This window comes from Miniopterus natalensis, chromosome 1, assembly GCF_054644295.1.
Source record: "Miniopterus natalensis isolate mMinNat1 chromosome 1, mMinNat1.hap1, whole genome shotgun sequence".
NCBI lineage: Eukaryota > Metazoa > Chordata > Mammalia > Chiroptera > Miniopteridae > Miniopterus > Miniopterus natalensis.
In genome coordinates this window covers 2,047,481-2,063,163 of record NC_142081.1, presented here as the reverse complement: position 1 = coordinate 2,063,163, position 15,683 = coordinate 2,047,481, and the positions used below count along the sequence as shown (strand labels likewise).

Below are 15,683 nucleotides of genomic sequence, written 5' to 3'. Positions count from 1 at the left end.
ACATTGTGCGGGTGCCTAGGGCCATGAACTCCTTCAGACTGGGTATAATTTGGACACTAATGAGAGTAATTTGCCTCATGACACCTGCTACCCTTGAAGACGGGGGTGGAACAGTGACAGGTTAGGAGCTTGTCTGAGTCCCAGGGATGGCAACACACAGCCTACCAGCTTCTCCATGGCTCCCAGCGCTGACAGGGGCACCGGCTGGCTGGAGACTGTCCCCTGCTTAAGGGGCCCCTCCATGCCCGAATCCTTCCAGTCCACACTGGCAATTGGCGTTGTTTTCACTGAAGAGCTCACATTCTGTTTCAGTGTTGGCCAGTTTCCATCATTAGCTTGAAAAGAACATAGAGTTTAAGTAAATTTTTCTTTAAATTAGATGAGCTAGCATAAGAGTAACCCCATCAGAAATCACTTTTGGTGACCTCACATTCTGCTTGAGCCGCTGACCACCCCTCCCGCACACCAGCTTGCACACGGCAGGACCGAGGGCGGCCTCTGCTGGCCAGGCCTCACCAGCGCCGGTGTGGCTCTCAGCAAACTCCAGCGAAGACCCAGCCAGCCAGGGACGTCCTTAGCCCTCATTTAAATACAGGCCAAACCCATTACATCAACACTAATAAACAAAACAAGCACTGGTACTTCCTGTTCAAACACTACGTGAAATACATTTATATACAGCAATAGAAATTTTTCTTTTGACTGCGTAACAGGTTTGATCTGTACTGCTTCCAGTGTTAAAAGAAAAATTCAACTTTCATCTGTTAGGAATTTCTATGATCTAAGATAACGCGTGACCGCAGGCGGCCATGCTGCCCCGCTGATTGGAGAGGCAGGCTACATTCCACGGCAGTGATCAGAAAGCAGCCAAGCCCGAGTTTTCAGAAAGGCACAGAGAAGCTACGTTTTACAGAGCATTTTCCAAACTAAAAAGGGTCCCCAGCTCACTCATATCGGGTGGGCCAGGTTCCAGCTCTGACTCCAGTGCATCTCTCTCTGCACAGGGGTTGCATTGGATGAAGTGGGAATGCCCCAGCCCTCGGCTATATGGGGGGGGGGGGGGGGTAAGAGAGCCACAGGGACTGTCTAGGCCCTGACAAGAGTACACCCTCCTCCCTTGTCCCTCCGGCCAGCGCAGCAGGTGGGCACGACTGAGGAGCAGTAGGGAACTCTCTTCCTCGCCATGACAGCATGGAAGCCAAAGCCTGTGACTCTCAGGCAGGACCACTGGCTCTCACAGTGCTCTGGGCAGACCTGGGCAGACCTGAGGCCACACCATGTGCTGGAGGAGCTGAGCCTCTGCGCGCCTGGCTGGGCCGTCGGCTGCAGCCGACCAGTGCCACACCCCTCCTGCAGCAGCACTGCCACCCCTGCACCCCCCCACCACTGCTATGTTACTGCCCTGCTGGAAATCACCCTGGCTCCAGGCGGCAGGGCTCCACAAGGCTGTAGACACTCTGCAAGGGCCCTGCTGAGGCAGTCTAGGCCCCAAGTCACCATGCTTCGTGTGGCCGTCAGCCTACTCTAGGCCAGAGTGCTTTTCTTTCTTCACCCTATACCTGAGGCAAGGGCCAGAACAACAGCTTCACAGGGAGGCTCTGAGGTGAAAGCTCGGTTGATGGGAAAGAGTCCCCTGCACTCTCTGGCCACGGGCATGGACTTCGCCTGTCCTCTCTTGAGGTCATGGGGAATGTGGCCATCCAGCAGCTCCTGAAATCCCATTACAACCAGAGATTTTATGGAAACCGGCCACAGAAGAACTAAGAAGGGACTAGGAACTTACTTTCTTCAGTATGAGGCAGAAGGTATAGAAGGAAGATGATTTATTATAAAGGGACAGTTATCTTCAAGTATGACGGGAAATTCTTGTACTGAAGATAAAATGAAAAGCCTCACAATGAACTTAGGAAATCATCTTAATTTGGTAAAAAGAAAACCTTGCTGTGCCAGCTTCACTCAAACCCTTACTGAGTATGACCTGGTGCGAGGCCAGCCCAAACCTCATGCCTGTCGCTGAAGGAAGGGACAGACTATGTTTACGTGGCATCTCTAAGTCTAGATGCAATGAGCAGACCTTTCTCAGATTGGAAAGAGAGCGGTTGTCGGCTGAGCCGTATTAAGAAGGACAGAGCCCCTGCCAGGCCTGCTGCCAATGTACGGTTTGTCAGTTGGTCTGCAGTGTGTCGTGCGGAGCCCCAGTCAGGCCCAATGTCGAGGTCAGACACTGTCCATGAGCAGGTCACTCTGGGCCTACTGTGGCCATCTGTGGGAGCCAGGACCAGAACAGCCACAGCATGGGTTAGTGTCCCCACTGAGGAGATTTCTTTCCCCATGTCCACAGCTGGGCCAAGATTCTGCCACGTGTGGGGTGGCCCAGGTGTCCTGTGCTATCACCTTGCAGCACAGTGGAGGGACCAAGGACACAGTCTTGGGGTCCTGTGAGGTTGTCTTCTCTTTGCACCCCTGAGAGGGGCCTAGCACACTCCTACAGAGAAGAGGGTGTGGGGGATGTGCCCAGCTGGGAAGGGTTAACAAAGAGGGTGGCACAGGAGAGGAGCGCTGAGCTAACTTAGCTGCTAATGCAAACAGGCGAGTAACTGCTCCCATTGCAGAATGGTTCAAACTATAAATAACATCTTATCCAGGAAGGCTGCACTTAGAGGCTCATGCAGACCAGACAGCCTGTACGCTGCAGACACTCGGCAGAGAGCTGAGGCTGGGACACCTCCTCCCTCGGGGTCAGACCAAGCCCGAGCCCCACAGCAGGAGCAGCAGAGGTGGCTGTTTCAGAGCAGGTGCCGGCAAGAAGACATGAAGCCAGCAAACAAAAGACTACACAAGCCTACTGACAATCCTAAAAACGTCCTACACACAGGCCTGACACAGGCCAGTCTGCAGGACTGTGAGTGAAGGGATGCTGCAGTGTTCAGACCTGCACTCTGTGGGGAGGGTTTTCAGGCACTGCGTCCACCCCAGTCACAAGGACAGTCCTCCTGCCAAGGAGCACTGGCTCTCGTGCATTGGTTTAAGGCCAGCTGCTTTCCTCCGAGGAAGGAGGCCAGAGTCTCCATGGAGAGGCAACCGCCCTTGGCCAGGAAGCAGGGGCACCCAGGCCCTCCATCAGGACAGCTGTGCACAGCATGGTGCTGGGGCCCAGGCTGGTCACACCACATGCTTCAGTGGCCAAGGGCCAAAGTGGTGGTCTGTGGACTTTTTGACTGATTAAGGCCACGCTGAGTGGGGAAAGGAGAGACCAGTCAGAGTGCTTTGTTTATGGGATGGTCACTATGATAGAACACAGCTCCCAAAGGTGCCCCAGATGACAGGGTGCCTCAGGGGAGACTGAGGGTGCACACAGCGGTCCTCTCCGAGGACGCTGCTCCCACGGCTCTCCTTCCCGCTCTCTCCCCCAGGAAGAGGGCCCGGCCACTTACCAGGTTTGGACCTTCCATGGGCAGCCCCTGAAGCCACAGTGAGAGACTGGGGCTTTATGGGGTCCCCCGGGGCTGGGTAGCTGCCAGCACTGGGGACCTGGATGTAAGGTCCCACAGCAGCAACCCTGCCAGGTGTGCTCAGTGGTGACTGTGGCGATGACGCGCCATTCACACGGCTCAGCTGCAAAACGGGAAGAAATGAGAATTAACATTCTCCTAGGTTTGAGCTGCTCACTCACTAATTTGAACCGAGGTGGCTCCATCAACCTGGAACATGAGTGTATAGGAGGGGCGAGACTTCAAGGAGGGCCTCGAGCCCAGCTGGACGTGGCTCAGCGGTGAGCGTCGACCTAGGATCCAGGCGCTCAGGGTTCGATTCCCAGTCAGGGCACATGCCTAGGTTGCGGGCTCGATCCCCAGTTGGGGGCCCGCAGAAGGTAGCCAATCAATGACTCTCTCATCATTGATGTTTCTTTTTTTGTTTTTTTTAAAAAAAAATATCTTTATTGATTTCAGAGAGAGGAAAGGAGAGGGAGAGAGATAGAAACATCAATGATGAGAGAGTCGTTGATCGAGCCCACAACCCGGGCATGTGCCCTGACTGGGAATCGAACCCCGATTGCCTGGATCCTAGGTCGACGCTCAACCGCTGAGCCACGCCCGGCTGGGCTCTCATCATTGATGTTTCTCTCTCTCTCTCCCCCTCTCCTTTCCTCTCTCTGAAATCAATAAAGGTATCTTTTTAAAAAAAGGAGGGCCTCGACCCACAGTCCCTATGAGTGATCCTCTCTGATAACATCTATGATCTGGGAGCTACATACACAACAGGACTGCTTCCCAGGACACCTCCACTTATGTAACCCTCTCACTTGGGGGACATTCTCCTCCCACAGTGGAGAAGGGACAGCCTACAGAGCAGACAGAAGGCGAGGGCAGCCCAGGGCTCCCACAGGGTGGGGTTCTGACTCCATGCACCAGAAAACAGATGCCTCTTTGGGAAAGAGAACTTCCTTCTACTGCCTATTTTATGGTTTATGGCCAATTTATGTTTTACCACCTGGGTAGATAGGGAAGTGCCATTATGGTGAAGATGTGTAATTTTGGGTTGAACCATCTGTAGTAGCTTATCTCACAGAAACACGTTCTTTCCCACGTGCCTGGATTTTCTTCCCATACAGACGCTCACGCAGCTCGCCAATACGCTTGTCCATCATAGCCACCTCCATGTTGCGCTTATTTAAAAGTTCCTTCTGCTGCTGGAGTTTTGAATTCTGTTCTTGGTTAAGCTGGTTACGAATCTGCAAAATAGAAAACACAACTTTTATGATTTGCATTAATTAAACGGTGAAACTGTCATTGCCTGGGAGATTAAAAACAAAGAAAAAGTTCCCTGGCCAGTTCCGCTCAGTGGTTAGAGAGTTGGCCCATGGAATGAAGGGTCCTGGGTTCAATTCCAGCCAAGGGTACATACCTTGATTGCAGGCTCAGGGCAAAGGACATGTGTGGGAGGCAACCAATTGATGTCTCTCTCACATTGATGTTTCTCCACCCCCCCCTCTCTGAAAAGCAATGAAAAAACATCCTCAGGTGAGGATTAAAAAAATAAAAATAAATAAAGTAACTGAGTTCCTACGTGTATCACCATATGCGCATTGTTGCCTGTGCACTAAACATTCACAGGCACAGCACAGATAAAGCAGAAGGGCTTCTTATGGAGCCAAAACAGAGCAAACCTCTGCAACACATGCCCTCCTCTAAGTGCACAGAATGATGGGACCAGTGATGACCGGGGGGACCATGACTGCCGTCCTTGGGAATGGCACTTTAGTGACAAGTGCCCTGGACGTGTCCTCTAGGGACCTAAGGAGAGGCGTCTGTCTGCTCCACCCCACAGTCCACTGCATGAGGCGCCTCACTGCAGAGGCAGCGGGAAATTCACAAAGGGTGGCCTACACCACCCAACGATGTTCTATCATTTTAGTGAGTTGCAGACAGCACTGTAGAAAAATGAGAGACTGGAAAACAGGGCGGTGCTCACAAAATACAAGTCCTGTCATGCTCAACTCCACATGCACATGGGCACCAACACACACACACATACACACACAGCATGTGTGTACTAGACAGGGAACATGCTTCTTAACCTAGACTTGCAGTAAACAAGTTGGAAATAAACAAATATAAATATAGTCCATTCATCACATCTCACCAAAAAAATCCTTAAAACCCTCCACTTTTAACAACTGCTTAAAATGTTGAAAGTCATAAATTTTTATATTTTATGTTAGGGAACTTAACAGCAACAAAAAGTGATTTTACTCTCTGTAATTAAATGTTCTCATTTCATAAAATGATATTTTTCTACCAAGTGCTAACAAAATTGCAAAACTTGCTTCTGGCTTGAAGTGCTAACAAAATTGCAAAACTTGCTTCTGGCTTCAAACAGGACCTGCTGACGCCAGAGAAATGGAAGTCTAGAGGACTCCAATGGCCTGAATGTCTGTGTCCTAAAATTTGCATGTTGAAGCCTCACCCTCAGTGGTACTTGGAGGTGAGGCCTTTGGGAGGTAATGTGACTCAGATGAGGTCGTGAGGATGGAACCCCGTGATGGGGCTCTTCTGTAAGTGTCCTTATAAGAAGAGGGAGAGAGATGGGAGCTGGGAGGACACAGAGAAGGTAGCTATCTACAAGCCAGGAAGCAGACCCCTCCACAAACCGAACCTGCCAGCACCTGATCTTGGACTTCTGGCCTCCAGGACTGTGAGACACAAGTGTCTGTAGTTGAGTGCCAAAGTCTATAGTATTTTGTTTCAGCAGGTCAAGCTGAGACAAGGATTGAACAACAGAGGAGTTTACACAGACACCTTAAAGATCACCTAAAGCTTAACTCTTTACTAGTTCATTACATTGCCAGTTAAATTCTGCACTGAACCTTTGTACTGAAAATGCTACGTGGCAGACACCAGTCACAAAGAAAGACACACTGCATGAACCTGTACATGTGAAGTACCCAAAACAGGCAAAGCTACAGAGGCAGAGAGAAGATCTGTGACTGCTCAGGGCTGGGGGACAGGGCTTCTGAGGGGATGGCTAAAAGGTGTGCGGTTTCTGTTGGGGGTGAAGATGTCCTATAACTGACTGTGGTGGCAGGTGCAGAACTCTGTGAAGTTGCTAAAAACCACTAAATTGTACTTCATATAGGTAAACTGTATGTGATATGAATTACATCTCAAAGCTGTTTTAAAGATTCCTTTGCACTGACTACATCTGTGTTGCTATTACGTTAGAATCCGTTAGCTTGTCCCCAACACCCAAGGTTTCCAATCCACATGGGGATTGGGCTGTTTCACTACACCCACTCCCAGACTTGCGTTACCTGCAGCTCCTGGTACAGCCTTTTCAACTCCACGGCCGCCGGGCCTGTGAGCTTGCCGTTGTAAGGCTGGAGCCCATTCAGCTTTCCCTTCTTCAGATCCTCCAGCTGCTGGCTGAGCTGATCGACTCTCAGGATGGCCGTCTGCACCTCCTGCTTCTTTTCCTGGAACATGGCGCTGAATCTCTCTATCTCAGCAGCTGCAAGTTCCCACCAAGAAAGAAAACATCACTCAGCTGACATTCTTTCTTTTGTGGTGTTTCGCTGTTTGTGTTTGGCGATGTCTTCTTCACGTCTAGACATTTAACTCAACTCCAGCATCATCTATGGCCAGACCCTGGAGAGAAGACTGTGACATGCATAATCCAAGACACATTTCAACAGTCCTTGGGACACAGGGTGTGACTGCTCATGTGGCAAACAATTATATTTCACTCATTAGTGGATATTCTTTAATCAGGGCAATCAGTCCAAAAGCAAGCTTGGCCCCGGTCAGGGGGCATGCAAGGCAACCAATCAATGTGTTTCTCTCTCTCCCCCTCCCCCCTTCCACTCTAAAAATCAATGGAAAAAATATCCTCTGGTTGGGATTAACAACAACAACAACAAAGTGAGCAGTTGTACAGTTTATCTTAATACACAGATACAATTTAAGCTGTTTAATTACAATAGACCCTCATGACGAGTTGGGTCCCAGTGCAGAGGGCAAGTGGCCATCACAAATGTCGCAGGAGGACCTTCCTACTGCACTGATGTGGCTGAGAGACCTAAAATCACTTACCCCAGCCGGCCCACCCTTTCCCACCCAGGGGACAGAGCGAAGCCTCAGTGCACATTCCACACCAGATCTGACATGATATGTGACTAAAAGTGTGTGGAAGCTGGACTCCATTCCACTTCCCCTGTGCCTGGTGAGCAAGGGAGCGAGTGGGCCATGGTCACGTACACAGATTGCCGTTCATGATCTTGCTGTAGTCCACTTGTCCTCGCATGGCACGGATTTTCTTCAGCTTGTTTTCCTGGGCTTCAACCCGTTCTTTCAATTTCTGAAGCTTCTCGTTTTCAGAAATAGACTGCTGCTGATGGCGCTCCTGCTGCTTTAGGAAATGTAAACGCTGCTCCTGACAAAAGAGGGAAATAGCTAACGTTGAAAACGGCAGTGCACCATTTCTTTTATACACAAAAAACTGGGGTGGATTCCCCAGTATCACCTATCTTAATATGAAAGAAATGAGCAAGGAATAGAGCACATATCAGACCACACACACTGACATGACCGCACAGGAGGAAGTGGGAAGAGTCTGAGATTTTCACAAGTGGACTTTTCTCTGTACACTGATCCAGATAATTCAGCAATGCCAATGCTCCTGCAGAAAACCTCCTGCAGGAGTGGGCAAGCCTGGACTTCACAGGCACTAACTACACCATCTCATCTCATCCTGTCTGTGAAGCCCAGCCAGCTTCCTGCTGCTGCAACACAGCCTCCATGGGCCCCTTATTTAATCTAAAGGAAGTGAGCACTGACCGGCAGGGGACTTCCTACTGGAAAGGGATAAGGTGATCAGTAAGGAGATAAACCTCTAGTTTGCTAAGTGACATCCAACAGTCCAGGGAGTGTCTGTTGGCTTTAGGATTAGTGTCTTCAAAACTAAATGAAACATTTTATAGTCAAAACAAAAACAGGACAATCCTAAAGTAAAAATATATGCACTACTCTTCAGTTTCTTCTGCTATTAACATGAACACACACCTTAAAGATTCTAGTCAGCGTTCATCTTCATGGTCCCATATGTTTGCATAAAGACTGCCTGTGTGATGCAGGCATTATACTCTGCCCTCCAAAGGAAGGTGAATGAGATCAGCGTGCACTTGTGGTTCATACTCCTGAAATAGCTGAGAACTTTCCTAACAGTCATACTTTTAGATCAATGTTTGGAAAGGAAATAAAAAGCAGAATTAGAAAATATTACAATTACATAATACTATGTACATTTCATCTTAAAAATCTTATTAAATGGGATGAAATGCTTTCAGATTTATTTAACTTCTAATTGTTTTTTTATTCTTGTAAATCCAATAAACTCTGTGCGACAATTTTTAAGAACAAGTCCAGCTTAACCTATTATTTACATGAAAGTGGACAGTACAACAAGTTACATGGTCATTTGATACATGAAAAAAGTTGGACTGGACATTCAGGTATTAAGAAAACCTACGGGTTTCACTTATATGTGGAACCTAAGAAACAATAAACAAACAGAAAACAGACTAACAGACACTGAGAACAGACTGATGTTGCCAGATGAGAGGGGTTGGAGGGCTGGGTGAAAGAGGTGAAGGGATTAAGATGTACAAGCTGATAGTTACAGAAAAGACACAGGGATGTCAAATACAGCACAGGGAATAGAGTCAATAATATTGTAATAACCCAGGTGGGTACTAGACTTTTTGGGGATCAATTCATAGGTTATATAAACATCTAACTACTATGCTTGTACACCTGAAATTAATATAATATTGTTCGTCAACAGTAATTGAAAAATAAAATAAATAAATGAAAGAAACTTCCTGGACAGAGAGAGCAGTAAGAGCCGGGGCAGCAATGGCTGCAGGCTCTCTTACAGCAGCTCAGGACATTAAAGATCATCATTATATGAGCTGTTTCCAGATGGCACAGATGATAAGTCTATTTTTTATTTTTAGTCCATGACTAAACCATCATTTAAAAATTTTTAAAATCCTACTGTTACAGTCTCAACAACACATGTAGAACTTGTATCTGTAGTGGGGGCTCACTATGAACCAAGCACGTTCCGCATGGAGTGGTGTCAGTTAGGGACGTGTCTCTGTCTTGGGGGCCCGTGACCAGCACCTTCGTCAAGGACCACGGGGTTCCTTCCGCTAGAACACTAATGCCGACTGCACCAGCAGAGAGCGGGCGCGGAGGAAAAGACGTGACAAGGAAAAACACCCTTTCTTCCCAAATTTTATCTACAATGGGGTAGGTGACCGCTTCCTGCTGTGTGTGCGTGTGCAGGTCAAGGGCCAGGCGCTCCTGCCCTGGCACCTTCCCACTTCTGGAAGCCACAGCATGTGCTCATCACCAAGGAGGAGACGATGGGAGGGACGAGGTGCTTAAGACTCTGTGGCCTGGTCCTGTTGACAAGAGTTACCCAGGAGTGTGCTAACCCAACCTGAAGGAACACCTGGAGAACAGGCTTATTGAGTGTTTCCTCACCTCTGCTTTTATAAACCTACCTTGGCGACCAACATCTGCTGCTGGTTTTCAATTTGCTGTTGCTGCCTGGCTGCCATGTCTTGGAGCTCTGAGAGGGTCAGCTCCACACGGGGATGCCCTACCTGGAGAGAAGAGAACATGCTGAAGCTGGGAGGCATTTGTCTGCATGACCGATTTCCCTGGTGCTGGAAACACATCAGGGAAGTCAGGAGAGTACAAATTAGTCTGTTTTCTCATAAGAACCTTCTTAATTGTTGAGTGCTTTTATTAAATATAGAATGGTCTCTAAAAACTAAATATATATAAAGGATTATAAAATACAAATACCTCATTTAAAACACATATATATGGCCTCCACCAAGGACTGACAAGTTAGTGACAAAATTAATAATGGGAAATGAATACAAGAAGGTAATACTGCCCAGCCCAGCGTGGCTCAGAGGTTGGGCATTGACCTAGGATCCACGAGATCGCAGTTCGATTCCCGGTCAGGGCACATGCCCTGGTTTCGGGCTTGATCCCCAGTCGGGGGCGTGCAGGAGGCAGCTGATCAATGACTCTCTCTCATCATTGATGTTTCTCTCTCTCCCTCTCCCTTCCTCTCTCTGAAATCAATAAAGATATTAAGAAAAAAAGAAGGTAGCACGGAGAGAAGTGGTCACTAATGGGATCTGAAAGCATGTTCCCATTCTCTGTTAATGAAAATAATAAAATCAAGCATTTTTACAGGGCTTACCTTGTGCTTTCAACTGAACTGTGCATTTGCCATTTATGAACTCGTTTAAGCCTCACATGACACTATCAGGTAGGTACTACTATATCCCCACTCTACGGATGAAAAAACAGGCACAGAAGTTCAGATAACCAGCCAAGGTCAGATGACTCCCACGTCAGAGCAGGATGCAGTCCTTGTTCTGGATGGCGAGGTATAGCACACTCCCGTGCATGCACTGCTGTGCCAGACAGGAAGGGACGCGTGGAGGGCCCGGAGCTGAACAAAGGAGTGGGCTCTGATTCTGGCCAGGCCTGCGTTCCCCAACCCCTCTGCACTGCTAACCACGCAGGCACACCACCCTGCCTCAGCTTTCCACTTTCTACTTCTGAGCCCACCTGTGAGCACAGATGCACCCCATTGTATTCCTAACAGAGCTCCCAGCCCTGTCCTCTGGCTCCAGTCTCCCCCAGCCTTAGTGTTCAAGCACGTTCCTGACTCTTGGACAGTGGCATCAGGATTTGTTCAGTCATAGCTGGAACCCCCGTTCTGCTTGTCTAAGATCCTGAGCAAGCAAAATGGATCAAGTCCCTTTTCAAAACTAGATACTATAAAGAGCCAAGTTTACAATATCTAGTAAACTTCTATTTGAAAATAAATTTGTTTATTCTACCAAAAAATGCCTGCCAAAGTCATCAAAAATTCCTGAAATTTCTGCTTTAACACTAATAAACAGTTGCTAATTTCTACCTACTGAGATGTTCCAATCACAACGAAAGGTATTTTTGGAAACCTTCAGAACTTTTACTCCTTAAAAACTATGTCCATTCAACAAATCTTTCCACTTACATTAATTTCATAACTTAAAGAAAAAACAAATAAAAAACAATCTCTTTTGTCTCCTCTCCCCACCAGTGGCTTAGAATAACTATGTAAAGAGGCCAGAAGAATCCAGCTGTTCAGTGTTGATAGTCACACCTGTGAATGAGACAGAGCCCTGCATGTGCTGTGTTGTCTGAATATTTCTAACTACAAAACTAAGATGTACTAGGCTGTCATAAGTAGTGCAGGTATTATATCTTATGTACATAATAAAAATTTTATTGGAAGTAGATCTGACATACAGAAAACTATAAATCACAGTGCAGAGAGTTCAATGAAATATTTCAAAGTAACACACCTGTGTAATTTAACTGTGTATGTTTTTTAAAAAGTGTTTCATTTTTTATAGTTCTTTTTTTAAAAAAAGGTTTTTTTATTGATTTCAGAGAGAGGAAGGGAGAGGGAGAGAGAGAAATATCAATGATGAGAGTCATTGGTCAGCTGCCTCCTGCACACCCCCTACTGAGGATCAAGCCAGCAACCAGAGCATCTGCCCTGACCGGGAATCCAACTGTGACCTCCTGGTTCATGGGTCGACGCTCAACCACTGAGCCACACCGGCTGGGCTGTGTTTTAAGTGGGTTATAAAAACACAAGCCACCATAAACTAGTAAGTCAACAAATATGCAACACTTTACATTTTAGTACATATTCCTTCCTTTAATTGTTCAATGTAAAAATTTACCAAAAAGAAGCACCTTCTCAGAGTTTAAGAAAACAAAAACCTTTGATGCAAATCCGATGCTTTTGTGATAGGCCTATCACAGAAACTAGGCCCCATATCTTCAATTTTAAATTCTCAACATGAACCCAACTTACTCACACAAACCTATGACCTAGTTTGCTCACCTATTTCTTTTCACTGTATCTAACAGGAAGAAGTAAAATCCTGTTCCCTTGGGCACACTGAGTCCCTCATTACAGGAGAGTGACCTGGTGAGTTTGAGTCCAGGTCCCACGGAGGACAAGCTACTCCCAGGGCCAGTAAATTAGTAGATAAGTTCTCCTGGTGACAGCCGGCAGCCTTTTCCGAACACGGACTCAGAGAAGAGGAAATATCATGCCAGCCCTCCTCGGGCTCCAGCATCCTGCCCGCAGGGCTCAGGGTCCCCCCTCAGGCCAGCGTTCTAGAACCCTAGGTCCCAGGGAGAGGACTGATGCTCTCCAGCCTCACTCTGATAGCACCCATTTTCCAGGATGAACACAGTCCACTCAACTCTAGGTCTAACTAACTCCCCTTACTCCAGAGCACAGAATCGCCTCCCATAATCACTTATCTGGTCAAACTGTCCCCTTCTTTCTCCAAACTTCCACCAATCTACTTGTGGAAATGCAAAGAGACTTTATTCCTCTCACAATATTTTTACATACAAAATACTAACCTGACAGAAACCACATCAGGAGACTTCCAGACTCTCCACAGGCCCTAGCTCATTGGGCACCCACAGCACCTGGCCCTTTGCCGGGCGACAGCCTCCAATCAATGATCAATGATCAATGTTTGTTGAATGGATTTACAAGTGACCCAATACTTCCTTATCCTTCCGCATGCCCGGATCACTCCAATGTGGGTAGCCTCTTTTTAAACTCAGCCACCACCCCAACTGAGAAACAGGACATTTCCATCATCCCAGAAAGTGTCCCACTGTGCTCCCCCCAACCACTGATCCGTGGGGGTTGTTGCTCTGCCATGATGGCCCAGCTCCATTTTCTCTGGATTCCATGTTGACGGGGCCCTAGGGTATGCTCTTTGTGTTCAGCTTCTTTCACGTGCCACGGCGTTTTAGAGGTTTGCCCATGTTGTTCCACACACAATATTCCTTCCTACACGCAGAGCAACACTCAGGTGTGTGGACAGCCCACATTTTGTTTATCCATTCATCTGCTCAGGACATCTGGGCTGTTTCCACTCTTTGGTATGACGAATAAAGCATCTTGAACATCCACGCACCAGGATTCATGTGGGCGAGTGTCTGGTTTCTTCTGGGTGACCCGTGTTAGGAAGTGGAGCAGGCGGGTTGTGTGATGGGCGTACAGAGCCTGCCAGACTGTGTTCCAAGGTGAAGGTCACTTCACACTCCCACGAGCAACCCGACAGTCCTGGCTAATCCACATATTGCCAACACCTGTTCAAATTTAATTATTCTCTTTTTAAGTAAAATGTTAAGCTATTGGCAAAGAGAGGATTCCATGTAAATCGTATTTCGATAACGAAAAAAACACAAAATGTCCATAAGTAAGCTATCAACTTCAAACGTACCATGATTAGATTTTCAATAAATAAGCTACACCCATGACTTGCTGAAAGTTAGATACGGACAGGAGGCCTGTTCCCAGGTTAGTGTCTCATTTGTACTAATTATGTGTGTGAATCATGAGTCATAGAGCCAACAAAATAAAGCATGTTTGAAAAACAGGTGATAAGAACTAGATTTTTTTGAGGTACTAAGAAACACCTCACTTGATAATTAGGGTCGAAAACTTCAGATCACAAGCCAGTTGGTGACACGGCCTTAATCAAATGTATTTTTGTCTCCTCGGGTAATGTTTTAAATATAATCTGAAACTGGTGGTACAGCATTTTAGCTATTAAACAACAGTCTCTCAGAACAACCCACAGTAGACAATTATGCAGCATACACACACGTCTCCCACCCTAAGCCACTAGTGATCTGCTTGTAGCATTTTTAGTCTTTCCCAATATTAGTAAGAAGACTTAGTTTTACATCCCATCCAGTGTGCTACTGAAGCATTCTGCCAATATGCATCCAATGTGTTTCTCCGGCACGTTCCAAAAACTAACCAAGACTGCGACCTGCCTCATCACCCAGCACAGCATTGGCTCAGTCACACTTCTCCACAACCACGGTTCTTGAAGAATTATGCCGTTTTCCAGAAAATGTTGTTTTTGGTATAAGGACCCATCCAAAAGCACACTGGTTAATGCTCTGTAAGAAGTGATACTTTGACATCACTGTTACAGGACAATCAACAGTCACCCATTCACGCAACCCAACCGCTCCTCCTCGGAACAGGATGTGGCACGGCTCTGAGGTACACACCATGCCTGAGCGACAACGGTGTGCTGTGAGCACACACCCAGCAGCAAGGAGGAGGGATGTTCTCTGCGGCCCTCTGGTCTACTGTGAACCTGGGCCACTTCTGCCTCTTTTGAGGTGCTCTCTTTAGCCTGTCACCCTAAAGAAGCATTCCTATCCTATAACTTTGAGTGCAAGCTCCCTAAAAGCTGAAAAATTGGTGAATGATGGCAAAGCAAAACCTTATGTTTCGAGGTCATCCTAAAGACGCCTCTATTGCACCTCCCCCAGCCCCCACATCTACTGTGAGCCTCCTGTTCCTCCCTCGGCAAAGTAGAACAAGCGTTCACTACATAACATGCTAACTTCCAGCCTGTTTACATGTGTTCATTACTTACACCTGCATGTCTTAATTCATATATCTGTAAAAATGACTTGGGAGTCAACAGCCCACCTTTACTTATTTCACAGGCCATGAACGAATATTAGTCTCTACTGCTGAGAGACCGTGTCGGAACTCTGTAGCTTCAAACAACAGTAAACATTCTGGCTCAGATTCTGTGGGTGGAAGGATTTGGGAGCAGCTCAGCTGGGAGGTTTCAGCTTGAGATATCTCACAGGGTTCTGTCCAACATCAGCCCAGGCTGTGGTCATCTGAGTCTTGACGGGGTGATGGATCTGCTCCACGATGGCTCACTCACAGGGCCACCCAGCTGCTGGAGGGAGGCCTCGGCTTCTCCCCGTGTGCCTCTTCACAGTGCCTGCTTAAGTGTCCTCACTGAGTGGGGGCTGGTTTTCCCAGAGCAAACCATTCAAGGGAGAGCTGGGGGAGCTCCTGTTTTTTGTGAACAAGCCTCAGAAGTCCCACGGCGTCACTTTCTCTATCTTCTATTTGTTAGGAGCAAGTCACTACGTCTGGGAGAAGAGGGAACAGACTCCACCTTTTAAAGGGAGGCATGTTAAAGAATTTGCAGACGTATTTGAAAACCACTACACCCATCTACT

At 47.4% G+C, this 15,683-nt stretch overlaps 1 protein-coding gene across 1 annotated transcript in view; it reads right to left on the bottom strand.

Annotated features, from left to right (window-relative positions):
* PPP1R13B (protein phosphatase 1 regulatory subunit 13B) overlaps positions 1–15,683 on the bottom strand; it is a 59,022-nt gene that overhangs the window by 6,086 nt on the left and 37,253 nt on the right. Inside the window, exons 5-11 of the mRNA XM_087818978.1 lie at positions 10,067–10,168; positions 7,755–7,929; positions 6,812–7,008; positions 4,592–4,732; positions 3,435–3,615; positions 2,159–2,263; positions 166–335 (exon numbers count right to left, since the gene is read on the bottom strand). Coding sequence (XP_087675104.1) covers positions 166–335; positions 2,159–2,263; positions 3,435–3,615; positions 4,592–4,732; positions 6,812–7,008; positions 7,755–7,929; positions 10,067–10,168 — 1,071 coding nt within the window. The remainder of the gene's footprint in view (positions 1–165; positions 336–2,158; positions 2,264–3,434; positions 3,616–4,591; positions 4,733–6,811; positions 7,009–7,754; positions 7,930–10,066; positions 10,169–15,683) is intronic.